The 13211-nt window shown below is 41.0% G+C and overlaps 1 protein-coding gene across 10 annotated transcripts in view; it reads right to left on the bottom strand.

Annotated features, from left to right (window-relative positions):
- The window catches only part of LOC121326758 (phosphatidylinositol 4,5-bisphosphate 3-kinase catalytic subunit beta isoform-like), a 50423-nt gene that overhangs the window by 17146 nt on the left and 20066 nt on the right, over positions 1-13211 (bottom strand). For 9 of the 10 annotated variants that reach the window (XM_041270221.1, XM_041270226.1, XM_041270220.1 and 6 more), the window contains 9 exons: positions 11462-11648; positions 8843-9071; positions 7794-8017; positions 4439-4618; positions 3486-3653; positions 2715-2804; positions 1720-1968; positions 777-873; positions 99-229 (listed from right to left, as the gene is read on the bottom strand). In XM_041270221.1, the coding sequence (XP_041126155.1) occupies positions 99-229; positions 777-873; positions 1720-1968; positions 2715-2804; positions 3486-3653; positions 4439-4618; positions 7794-8017; positions 8843-9071; positions 11462-11614 (1521 nt within the window). In that variant the 5' untranslated portion in view covers positions 11615-11648. The remainder of the gene's footprint in view (positions 1-98; positions 230-776; positions 874-1719; positions 1969-2714; positions 2805-3485; positions 3654-4438; positions 4619-7793; positions 8018-8842; positions 9072-11461; positions 11649-13211) is intronic. The other variant, XM_041270228.1, reaches the window with a different exon arrangement.

The raw sequence follows: 13211 nt of genomic DNA, 5'->3' as shown, positions 1-13211 counted from the left end.
TTACAGGGAAACCTTTATTAAACTGAACTGAAGTGGCTCATGACAGCCTGTGTAACTTAGAACACGAAGTACAGTTTCAAACGAACACTGGGACCTACCTTGTCGAAAGGGGGGTAGAAGACTGTAGGTCTGGAGTATGCTGGAAATTTGATATGCAAAGCTGTAGCATTTTCGGTGTATGGGTTGGTTTGCACTGTTCCTATAGGATTCAGCATTTCTTCAAGTTCATCTGAAATCATGAAGAATTACAAATAATCAGATAAAAACTATGTGCTTTTGCTGTCAGTCACCATTCACCAAGTACATTATGCGCAAATAGCCTTGTTGATAAACAGCTCAAGAAGTGCCTTCTTCAGTGTACTAGTGTACTTTACCCAAGAGCCAGAAATGGGGGAAAAAAAACAAAACATAAAATCACTTGAATGAAAATAGAAAATCCTCTCAAATACACTACCATGTGTTTACCAGTTTATCCTGATTTGATATTTATTACTAATCTTTACCATACCTCTCTGTGCTTTAAAACATACCTATGCTTTACCATGCTTTCAGTGTGCTTTATTACACTTTTCCTGTGCTTCCACTATGGGGAAACTTTAATAAGGGCGTTCATGAATATCACCTTAAGAATCCCAAACAGATGAATTCTAGTAATCTTAATACATTTAGTCTCAGACTTGACATCTTAATATATTGTGTATCCGATGATTCTGCTGCTGAGGGTCATTTATAACTGATGTTCAGGTTACTTGGCTCCTACAAGCTGGAGAGCTTACCAGGAAACGACGACCAGCTGTGCAGAATAATCTCACCAGTCTTCATCTGCCCCCTGTAGTCAAAAACCATTGTGTTCACCCAGGCGATCGGGTAGTGCTGGAAACATGAATGAGAAATCAATACCAGTCGTCAGAGTTCAAACAGAGTCCGTTAGTTTCACTATGATACAGAAAGAGTGAGAAACTGAAGCATGGTGCCTCAAACAGGGGCGGATCCAGACTTCATGAAAGGGGAGGGGTCATGAAGAGGATATACCTGATATGAAACACAGTTAGAGTAAACAATATTTTAACATTTAACGAACACGGGGGGGGGTTCCCCTAGGACACATGATTATTTCCACTGCTTGAGCAGAGAGAGACGCTTATGGGTTTTATTACACTCCATTTCAAATTAGGGTGTCTGACTGGAGAGAATTCACTGCCACAGGTATGAAGTCTTGAGACTTGAACAGAGGCTGCCAGATTGTGTTAAAGCCCTCTACAGAGTGCTGAAAAACTGAGAGCACAAAACGATTTGTAATCCATTTCTCCACAGGCATGATATTATATGCCTCTACAGGTGCCTAAAAAACTAGATTTTAAAAGAATAAACAAAAGTAGCTATACAAGTTTTTTTTTTTTTTTCCTGGAACACATTAACAATGGAATAACTGAACTACACTCTCAAAGCCAGTTTGGAAAGTTATTGGGTTTAACTTTCCTGGCTTTATAGGAGAGGGAATGACGAGAATCTTGTAAAGTTACAGAACAATCTTTTTCTTCTAGGACACAGGAACATGTACATTTAATCTACAGAAGTAAGAGCCAGTCCATTAGCCTGCAAGACACGCGATACAAAGTTTAAACTGTCTCACTAATACACTGCTAGTAATTGAGCCCTCTTGGGATACATATTTATACTGTGCAATTGCTGGAAATTCATAGAAAAATGGAAACTTACTACTTTCCCAGCTTTTCTTATCGTCTGATACTTGGCATGTATGTTCTTGGTGGACTTCTGTTTCTTTACTTTATCCATCACTGCATACACTGCAAAGCACAGCCGCGTCATTCTTGGCAGGTCGCAGACGTTAATTTCGAATTCCAGTGTTTTGTCCCAAACATGCTCATTCTTTCCAAATGTTTCCGTGCTCACAGCAGGTTTACAGAGAAGTTCTGTTCCGTGGAAAAGGCCTGCGCGGACCTGGACCTGGCAGGGGGAGGATGAAGATGGGTAGAAATCAGTTCAGACACTAAAACATGGAATATAGCCTGGAAAAACAGGGATGCAAACATGACTCACGGCATAGCAGATTGATCTATCCAGTTTTTACTACGAGTTTATTAAGACACACCTGAGCTTGTTACCTAAAAACACTGGGGCTAATCAAGCACTTATTAAAACCTGGAATGGGTGAAACTGCTATGGAAGAGGGGTCTTATTTCCATCTCTATAAATGTACCCCAAATCTGATTAAAAGTATTGCCCTCCAAACTTCCATGGATAAAGTGAATGTTTCACATTGGAAAGATGATTTGAGAATAAAAATGTAGTTTGATCTTGCTTATCCTTTAAATATTCTGTGCAAGAGAACATTTCAAACTGTGACACCTGGGAATCTGCAAAGTTCTTCCAGCACCGTTATGGCGGAATATAAGCATTTCTTTTATTTCAGTGAATGCAGAGAAAGCAGAGACACTGAGCAGTTTCTGCAGAGTCAAGGATTATGTAATGCACTGAAGTTTTCCAATGCTTTTCGTTGTTAACATGCCAGGGTTTAAGAAGGCGTACTTCACAGTACAGGAAAGGGGATTTACGAAAGACAGCATTGTGCACTGCATGAGTTTAAAGACAGTCCAAACTTGCGACTACAGCAATCACAACAAACCAGAGAAACAACTGTGCAGCACATCGACAGCAATACCACCGCTCTCAAATATTCCTTTCTTACTTACTTTAACTGTCTCTTCTGCGTTGACCTTGCTACCTTTCACCAGCACAATCGTAAAAGGCACCATTACGTCCCAAACGCAGGTTGATATTTGCTACAGGAGAGGCAAGGCAGCGATGTTAAATTATGCAATGTAATTACGTGACCTCAAAAGACAGTGTTATAATGGTTTTAGAACATTAAATGAAGACCAAAATAACGTCGACACACAGATTGATCATTCTAATGATCTGAATGGTGCTAGTGGTCAGCTCAGGTGCCATTTAGAGAACTAAAAGCAGAGTTCGAGCTCTAAAAGTAAACCAATTTGAGAGTATGCACCTAAAAATCGAAAGCTGTTAAGCAGATCGGCTTTTATTAAAAATACGTGAAGTGTTACAATGTAAGCCACATAAAAAAATGCACTTAACACTTTCGCTGTGCCACAAATACGACATTCCCAAAAAATTCAAAAACACATAACTTCAATGCAAGTTCAGGTAATCGAGACCTTTGCTGTCAGTGAATAAGCTATAACTTCAAGGTTTTCTGTAACATAAGAAACCAAGTCATGAAGACACAGTTTTGGCCAGTGCTGCTTTCAGTGTACCAATTCAGTGTACCAGTGTTCTTATGAGTTCATGGTTTGAAGTTCTGGATAGATTTGCAAAAGGCAATTCAAGGCTGAACAAAACATTTCTTGGAAGCACTGTGGCACAGTTCAGTGGAAGTGGCTAGCTTGGCAATGCAAATGGAGAAGCCCTGCCCTCTGGGCATGTAAAACACTGATACTTACCGATGTGGCTCTCCTTTTAGGAGGCAGAGGAAGGGGCGGGTTTGAAGATTTCCTATTCACTACGGCCCCAATGGTGGAAAGTTCCTTTTCAAACATCTCCTTTACAGTGCAGGAGTCGATCAGTGTAAGGTGGGGGGACTCGTTATTTGTCACACAGTTCCTTATATACTGCAAATGTAAAAGACAAGAGTTGACATACACATTAACACTCCCGTCATCCATTACATTTAATAAGGCATTGTGCAACAGGTGTGTGGACTTCACGCCTTTCAATGATCTGTTTTAAAGACCAGTAACTGCAAACAATAATATATAACTATATGATGAGTGGTTGACAATTGGAAGGATTTGGTGTTGAAAATGTAAAAATAAAACAGGGAAAGAAGGTTAAGGTACAGAAACACAGGATATTTTATCAGTACTGATATTTACTATGTGAAAAAGTGGTACAACTAGAAACAGGATGAATAGTCCTAATGTTGTCATTTATTCTGGCCTGATGAGAGTCATGCTTATGGGTCAGGCTACTGTCCAACATTGCAAAATAAATAAATAAATAAAAATAAAAAATAAATAAATAAATAAATAAAAAGACCCCACTTGGTACCCCAGGCTAGTGCTGTACCCCCTTCTCTCTCATTCATTTGACCTCATGAGAGTATTCCACATGGCTCCCACATTACCGGTAAGAACAAACGCTTTTATATGCAGGTGGATTCTCTGAGCCAAAACAAACGTAAGACAACTGAAATCAACAAAATGGGCCGCAGTAAATGTCTACATGTTGTTTAAATGTAATAACATGTCTAACAAGGTTAAACAAAAACAAACACGAGAATAGGGCAGAGAGAGAGAGAGAGAGAGAGAGAGAGAGACACAACTTCTTCACCTCAGGCCCTCGAACCCTCACTAAAAAGTTCCGATTTTTGGAGTGCTGCTTGTTTTGTACACACCTTGAACTGGATGAGGGGGTGATCTCCAAACAGATACTCCAGCCTTCCACTGACTCTGAGCACAAAGTTGTTGCTGTTCCCCTCCTCTTCCTCCTTGCCGTGCGTAGTCAGCCACTTCCTGACAGCCTGCTCCGTCAAGGTGCTGGGACTAGTGTGAGGGGAGACTTTGAGGCTCACAATCTAGTACAGGGGGGAAGGAGGGGGAAATAATCTTAATACACACAGGCTAACAGACGCCAAAAAAAAAAAAAAAAAAAAAACTGATTGGCTTTTTTTTTTTTTTTTTTTTTTTTTTAAGCTAGCTGCTCTTTTAAATCAGGTCTTTTAACTGGCTTTACCCTTGAAGTCATAGCTAAAGCAACATTAGTCTGTAGGATTACAAAATGGAGAGAATTAACCTAGCCGGTTAATCCTGTGTGGACCAACACCTCCTCTATGTGCATTTGATTGCAAAACAGTAATCAGCACAAGTGTAGCACCAGCACTGAGACAAGATCAAGGGCCATGGTCTCACAGCTATTATCCGTTACCATATGTACCACAACAAGTTGCAAAGTGCCTGGACACCATGTGCCCAAGCCAGCATTTACTTGATTTCAAGTCTCAAGAACACCTGGACTCCACTGGAAGCCACAGTTTTCGTACCCAGCAGGCTATCCAAGGTGAAGCGTGCATGCTTGAATTCACTTGTAAAAGGTACACTTACAAAAAAAAAGTCAGACAGCTATCCTGCTTTCCATCCACACCTCTATGAAAAGGAACCCTAAGGGGATTGAATACTGCAAAGCAGAGCGTCACTGCTTGTCTACTGAAATGGAACGCATTAAGACAGTCATTGACTGACTAGTGGCAACCAAAAGTTTTCCATGGTGGCGAGTTCGATACTAATACACTAAAATTGCAATGGTCTACACTAATACACTAAATCTGAAATTCGTGAATGACACAGCTAGGGTATGAAATTCTAGCAGTGGGACTGTTCACTATTTAGGAGAGACACTAATATAGTGTTCTGTTTAAACCCAACAAACTGACTTCGGAACTGCCTTTATATATTTCTGTTGAATACTGTTTTAATCCGAGCAGCCTTGAAACTGCTACCATGGAGGAATGGCTGGGCTGTGTCAATCTGCCACAGGAATAGTTTTATTTTATTTGATGTTACTTTCACAGGACATTAGATCAGGACTCATATGTAAAGTGTACAGAGTGAAAATGAGGCTGAACTGACAGCAGCAGATATTGTTTCTTCTGCACTCTGTTAAACATCACATTTGCTATCTGTATCCTACTAAAGCACCCTACTGCAATTAAGCAAGCTCCATGCTTCTGTAGGTTTGCGATTGAACGGGTGCCGAGCACGGCATGAGCAGAGTTGTTGGGAGGAGGAAAAGGATTATATTTGGATGCCATCAGTAATGCTGCAACACCTACCGAGAAGCAGTCAGCCTTATCTGATGATCAGGGCCAAAATATCCTGCAATTCATTCTGCCTGCCACAGTTCATTTAGTAGCTAGGATAGCTGAACATAAATACCAAAACAACTGAGACATTCAGACGAAGAACTACGCATTTCTGAGATAGCTGCTAATAAAATTAGCAGTGCTTAAAATAAAAGTTCTCAAATTCCAATACACATTTGCAGTTTTGGCAAATGTGATTGTTGAAAAGGTAGACCTTTAAAAAAAAAAAAAAAAAAAAAAAAAAAGTCTGGAATATGACCAGCAGGTGGAGTAATGATGTCACAAAGCTGAAAGATGACATAGTACCCAAGAAACCATCGACCTCTTATTAGGTCTATTTACAATATCAGACATTTACTTTGGCCAGGAGAATAAGACAGTTCCAATACCATGGTTAACCAGAAAACCAGTTTTTAAATTACTGTTCCTCAGACAAAATTGTTTCATGCAAGGTCAAAACTTCTGTGTGGCCTGGATATAGGCAGTTATGATTAAATGCATTTATATCTATATGTGGTTCATAGCTATTTATACAGTAGCTGACACTATATTATATTGTACACTACATGCAGAATTGTGACATTCTGTGCAATTGCATCTACTCGAACCGTCCGACTCCCTCCCCACCCACTACTGACACACAGAGATGCAGAGCAAGTAAATCAACGGCATGCGAGTAAAAGAGGAAAATCTCAAGCCATACTGTTGAGTTCTAGAAGTGTGTTCCACAGATTACACCTTTTTATCCCAATACAACACGGCAAAATGCACAAGGCTATTAAAAGAACATGACAGGGAGGGTCATGTATAGATGCTATGCTTTTAAAAAGTACACAGTAGCACCTTTAGTTAAACTGTATGCTCCTGCCTGAAATGACAAACTGAAATGTTAATTGACCAAGGAATACCTTACAGAACCACCCGTGTTGGGATGCGTGTTTTCATACTTCATGGTGTTTCGAATGTATTAAATTCTGGTTATTATAACGTTGTAAAGAAGAAGAAAGTGCATTGTTGACATGTTATTCCCCTGCCTCAGGCATATCATCACTGACTTTCGAGTGTTAAGAATCCTTCTCAGCTGCCACGACACACAATTACTTGATCATATGCAAAAAAAAAAAATCTCAAGACAAGCCTGCACAGGGTCCAAGACTGTCTGGGAGAACAGCCAGATGCATTCCTCTTGAAACCAGCACATACATGATTGCCTAAAGGAAGATTCTGTCCTTTCAGTGCAAGCTGCTTTCTACTGAAGAACCGCAACTGGAAATAGAATTCCTAATAAATGTGCGTCTTACATCTGCAGAGAACACACGAGGGGGCCAACATATGACAAGGGTGTTGAAAAACCTCTACAATCTTTTTATGGTTTAAATAACGCATTCAAAATATCAAGGTTTACAGAAGTTACTAGTTCTGTTGCGTCACCCATTCCAGACCACCCCCCCACCACCACACTTTTCAGACTTCAAAACTCATCTGCAATGAATGCACTTGCACTGTTACCCCCTCCCCTTTCACAACCTTTAGTGCTCCTGCGTAATAACTAATTATGTAAAGGTTCTCTTCTCCATTCTTAAAAGGAACTACTGTAAACCAACCCCACCTAGAAAAAACTCCCTAGAAAAAAAAAAGTTAGATACAAACATTAACTGAAATTTTAGGGCGTTTTTTTTTTTCTGGGTGGGCTTGGTTTGCTCTTGTTACTCCAGTTTCTTTTCTAAAAACCAGAAAAAGCCCCCATACAGAAAGAGTGGCACGGATTAATTGTAGAAAACCAGTTCTTTCCTAAAGGTTCCCTGGTACACAATTTGAAACGGAGGCACACTTCTACACACAGGTGCACACACACGCATGCATGCACAAGCACACACACAAACTGCTCTACCTGCGAGTTGTCGAACCGAACTGCGATCACGATCTGGCCCCCGTGCAGCTTGTCCAGGATGCTGTCTGGCACGCTGGGCTCCAGCAGGGGGCAGAAGCTGCACTGCAGCCACTCCATCCACGTGAGGAGCTGCAGCTTCTGCATCTTCTCCTCGCTGATCCGGATCATCTTGGCACGGAACTCCTTCACCTCAGGGTCCTGGAGGGCATCCAGCTCGTGGAGACCTTTGGAGGGACAGAGCATTAACCACTGGCGGGAGAGGGAGAGGATTTGTACCGGTCGAGCTTAGCGTAGCTGGAATTCATAATGAAAGCACTATATCATTCCAGCCACTCTGGAGCCTGGAAACATAACTTCTAATCAAAACAATATAACATATATAACTTTTCGGGAGTGGTTTTATCAGGTAGTCCATGGCTAGTGCTAATCTGTGTTTGTAGTAGTAGTAAAAAAGTAGAATTTGACAGTTGGATGCTTTTCCAATACAGGTATTACAATAAAATCTAACTATCATCTAGGAATTGAGATGTATGAAACTGGAGCTCAAGAGCTCAGTACTTCCTTTGGAGCGTCCATTCACAATGTCTGCCAGTATTCTTCCTTTAAAGTAGAGATCTCACCTTGAAGACCTGACATCTGAACATCGCTCTGGTGAATTTCCATTGATAAACAGATAGATAGACCATCTGGATTAGCACGAACTGCACACAGGATTTAACAAATCTGAACTTCTGGCATGCAAACAGAATATTTCTCTCGATTCCCAAAAATAACCAGCTCTGCAATGTCTCTGTGTAGGTGTTGCATCTGACTCAGGATTCTTGAGATTCTCTACATTTTTGCTGCACGCATTATAGGAATAAACAAAGCCGAATGATTCACCATTATAGAGCAACCATCACTAATTATAGCCAGGCAAAGGGCTTTCTTTCAATTCTAATTCAATAATTAAAAGTGTATACTAGAGCAGTGACTACTTACTGCACTTAGGGGACAACATGAACACAAAAAGAAGCATTTTACTTAGCACAGCCCCTCTCCCCCTTTACCTTTGCTTATTAGCACCCCTATCTTGGAGTCTAGCAGTTTCTCAGCTCTGCCACAGTTCCTGGTGACGAGTTTGAGGGCCGGGAGGAAGGGTCTGACATCACAGAGCCTTCGAGTCTCGTCCTCCAGCTCCTCGTGCACGGCAGTCTGGTTCACACACTCGAACATGTAGGCCTCCATCTGCCCCAGGAAGGTGAACAGGGGGTAGCTCTGAGCCTGCTTCCACAGCAACTGCAGTTAAATAAGGGAAATGTTTAGCACACTGCCCGCTTCTCATATTCACACATATTATATATATATATATATATATATATATATATATATATATATATATATATATATATATATATATATATATATATATATATATATATATATATATATATAAGTTAAGGGCGAAACCGGTGGTCTGGCGAATCTAGTTTCGCCAAGGGCTTCTGGGCGTCTTGAAGTTACCACTTTTTTTCGGCACTCGCTCACGTCCTATCGGGCGAATCTAGATTGGCCCAGAACTTGAAGATGACGACGACTGGGCGAAACATTCAACAGTTTTTACTGAATTTCAGGACTAGCCCGGGCAAGTCTAGCTTTGTCCAACGCTTCAGAATTGATGCTGGGCGAATCTGGTTCACCCATGCCATTAAATTTGGGCGAGTCTAGTTTTGCATTTCTACACTCTCCCCTGCCAGTGGAACAGTTCGCTTTTAAAACATTTCAAACTATTAGAGCTGGTAGATTAACCTAAATACTTCTGAATGGTCTGTATAGTCAGTGGTTATTGGATACGAGGGTGGCTTTTATGTTCCGATATCAAGCCAGTTATGCTTGTTATGGGCCAAGGTCTTTAATGTGGGAAAGAACAGATGGCTATTTTTATTACAGCTCTGTTCTAGCTTTCCCTGTCAATCATTTTGAATTTATTGCCTCTTGGACAGAAAAACAATAACATTTTAAAATGCACACCCCTGAAACAGCTACATAATTATAATGCAGAGGCAATGCTCTCTCTTCCCCAGCCTTTGATCAATAAAAATGCTACCCATGAATTCTTCTGCATGCAGGACTGTAGGGATTAACACAATTAAAATGTACTACCAGTAAAGGAAAATAGTGCTGAATATTGACAGGTTGGTAACAGTACTGTCCCACTATACTGGAAGTAACTGGTGTGAATGATGTGTGAATCACATGAATAGGCCTACGTGTTCATGGAAGCAATTTAGAAATCAGTAAAAAGACTTAAGAAATATACTGGAACTAAAAACAAACAAAAATAATCAAGAAAATCCTCAACTTCCTGGAAAATGTAAATGACCTGGCAGGGCAGGGGTAGAAGGTTGTGCGATTTCTATTTAAACAAGGCATCACTTGTCATTAGTTGGAAAATGCCTTCTTCCCCATTTCGCCTGTTTTCTGTTATGAGTCACAGAAAGCATGACAAGTTATTTCAAGCATGGGTTTCCTTGTTCCAACTATGTCAGCAGCAGCAGCAGCAGCATGCAGAGTCCCGGATTATTCACACAGTTCAGGAATATCTCCCCTAACTTCCATTACATTCCTCTCTCAGGCTGGGAGGCAGGGCCTGCATTTCTCGAATGGGCAAATTTCCCACATCATACATCTATTGAGGCGTTGGCAACGTTCAACACGTTCAAGATAAGGGTTTCCCAGACAAGTACAAGTCTCAAGGAATTTAGATAAACTGGCACTAAATGAATAATGTTCACATACACACACATATTATATTATAATAAAAACACATCCCCCTTTTGCTTATTTCCTGTTGTAATTTAATTTAGCCTTGCAGCAGTGGAACTGAGGGATAGGATATTTTAATCTATAGAAGACCGCACTTTGCTTTTTAAAAAATAGCCACTCGCTCAGCACTAGCATCGAATTATATACAGGAAACCACCCCCACAGGTTAAAGCTCAGCAGCAAAAATACATTGCAACGATACTCACAGCTTTGACAACACAGAGAGCATTTCTACAGAAACAACATCATCCTCACTGTACACTATAGCGCCAGGCTGGGGTCAATTCAATTCCCTTTTTAAAATCAATTCCCCAATTCCACATTTCTTCAAAGGAATTGCAGCTGATACTTTAGAGACATACTGCAATTGTGGTGGTTGTTCAGAGGCACTCATTTGGAGCCAATTTAACTGACTAACAGTGACTTCACTTTGTTGCCAGTGTAAGAAGTTCATTTCAACAGAACACAGTATTGCCAATTGCAATTTTGTTCAATAATGTTCAGGAATTAGAAATTGACTTAGTGTATTGGAAGCGGAAAACTGAAATTGACACCACCCTGATCCTAATAGTTGCTTGATAATCCCAAGTAGGAAGATGCCCACTGCCCTACAGAGTGCTTTGTCCACTCTTGCCAGCCCTTCCCATTACAGACCACCACTAAAGCCCGCACTTCAATTCAAAATGAGCCAAGCTCCTAGGTCTTTTTCTCCAATGGGGATTGCTCACAACCTTATTGTACGCAGCCACACACGTACCCTGCGTCAAGCAGCACCCAACCAGCATGGTCCAGTCTGAAGAACTTCTATAATAAGAAGTAAAAGCCTCATAGATTATAGATTCTTTCCCTGTCCCAGAACTCACCAGTTTGATGTGCTGGAGGGTAGCTTCTCGGGGGACGTCCATCTGGATGAAGATGCCAGTGGGAAGCAGGAAGTCCACAGTGATGCCGGCATCGTTTACAAGATGGGAATCCACGGCCCAGATATCCAGAATATCCGTCATAGCAGGTGGCATTGTGGGTAAGGGACTCCAGGACAATCATAGGGACCTGAGAACAAGAGCAGCAAAACAGCTCAAGCAACATGGTCAAAAAAACCTGAAGCAGTAAAAGGTGGCACAAGGTTTGCTTTTCAGTCGAGACAAATGCAGAACAGAACACACTTCAAGCACTGTAACAGAAAGGAAAGGGGCACTGAAGAAACACCCTCCATCAGATAAAGGCAGATCTTAAATTCCTGAGAGCAGCTAAAACAGTTATCTGCAGACATGGTTTGACCGAAAATTGATGAGAAATAAACCAAAACAAGAACTTAACTCTCCACTACAGTAAATACTTGCAGCTTCTGACTGGAAGATAAGAGCACTGTTTTCAAAAGACCCCCCACCCCATTACCAGCAATACAGTAGGGTGAGCTAGATGAGATGCAGTTTCAACAAAGCTGAAGCAGTAAGTGATCTAACCGAGGCGTGTGATGCCTTTACTGTACAGAAGTACCAGCACAACACAAGGTGTGTCATATTTACAGTGGCAATGTTTTCATGCATTCTTCAAAGGGTGGTGAAAGCAGGCTGGTGTTTACGTTTCTATTCTGTGCACAGGCCACAGTTTGCCATGTACACAATCTGTCACACAAAGCTTGCTTCAAGAGAAGCTGTGTTCCAAATATTAGGAGACAGCAGAGAAACCAGACTGCACTGTACTACTTTCCAGCAACACAAGGTCGTCTTAACTGGAAAGTGAGCATCGCTGTGAGGAACAAACAGCCTGCAGAGCAACGAATGATCTCAAACACTGTTCGGAATGCTTGCAGCAATCAGTTCAGACTTACCAACCTAATTCACCCAGGCACTGCTCTGATGAACAGCATGCCTGTACCCAGCTCTACTTGACCATCTAGTAGTCCCTACTCTTCTGCACAAATCCTCCATTAACATTCGGAGCACTGCGGTTACTTCCATGAGTGAGGATTACTGAATATGGAAAAATAGTCAAGAGAGGGGGAATTCTAATAATTCTAATTCAAGTAATATATGAAGCAGCATTGCAAGTACTGTAAAGCCTTACATTCCTGCAGTCGAGCGAGTTCATTAATTAAAAAAACACACAACTAAAATACATCAAGTCAAAATTGCTAGTTCTTGCATTCACTGTCTTTGATTATTATGATTAAAAAAAGACACCTGAGCATGCTAGGATTACAAAACTAACACACCATGAAACAAAAACACACAAAAGAACCCTTTTAAAATAAGATGTGTTCAATACCACTATTTTCTAAACAATGAATGCCTTGCTGATTTAAGCCTTGTTTAGCCAATTCAGAAAGGTGTTCATGTTTAGAAACAAACAAACAAAAGCAGACGAAAAGACTGACCGTACGCTAATGCAAAAACTGGCTGACCTTGCCAAAGAAAACTCCCTGGAGCCAGTTGCTGTAGACCCATTATGAGAATGAACACAGCAATTGATTGCTAGCTTTTAATATCTCCACCCTCCCTGCGAGACATTCCAGCATGTGATCACGTACACAGGTAAACATGTTTACTGCACAGGCCACGGGGGTGGGAAGATCCCACACCGGATTCTAAATCTAAAAACAAAAGTGTGGCC

Source organism: Polyodon spathula, chromosome 14, assembly GCF_017654505.1.
Source record: "Polyodon spathula isolate WHYD16114869_AA chromosome 14, ASM1765450v1, whole genome shotgun sequence".
Classification (NCBI taxonomy): Eukaryota; Metazoa; Chordata; class Actinopteri; order Acipenseriformes; family Polyodontidae; genus Polyodon; species Polyodon spathula.
This window is presented reverse-complemented; position numbering and strand designations above follow the sequence as displayed.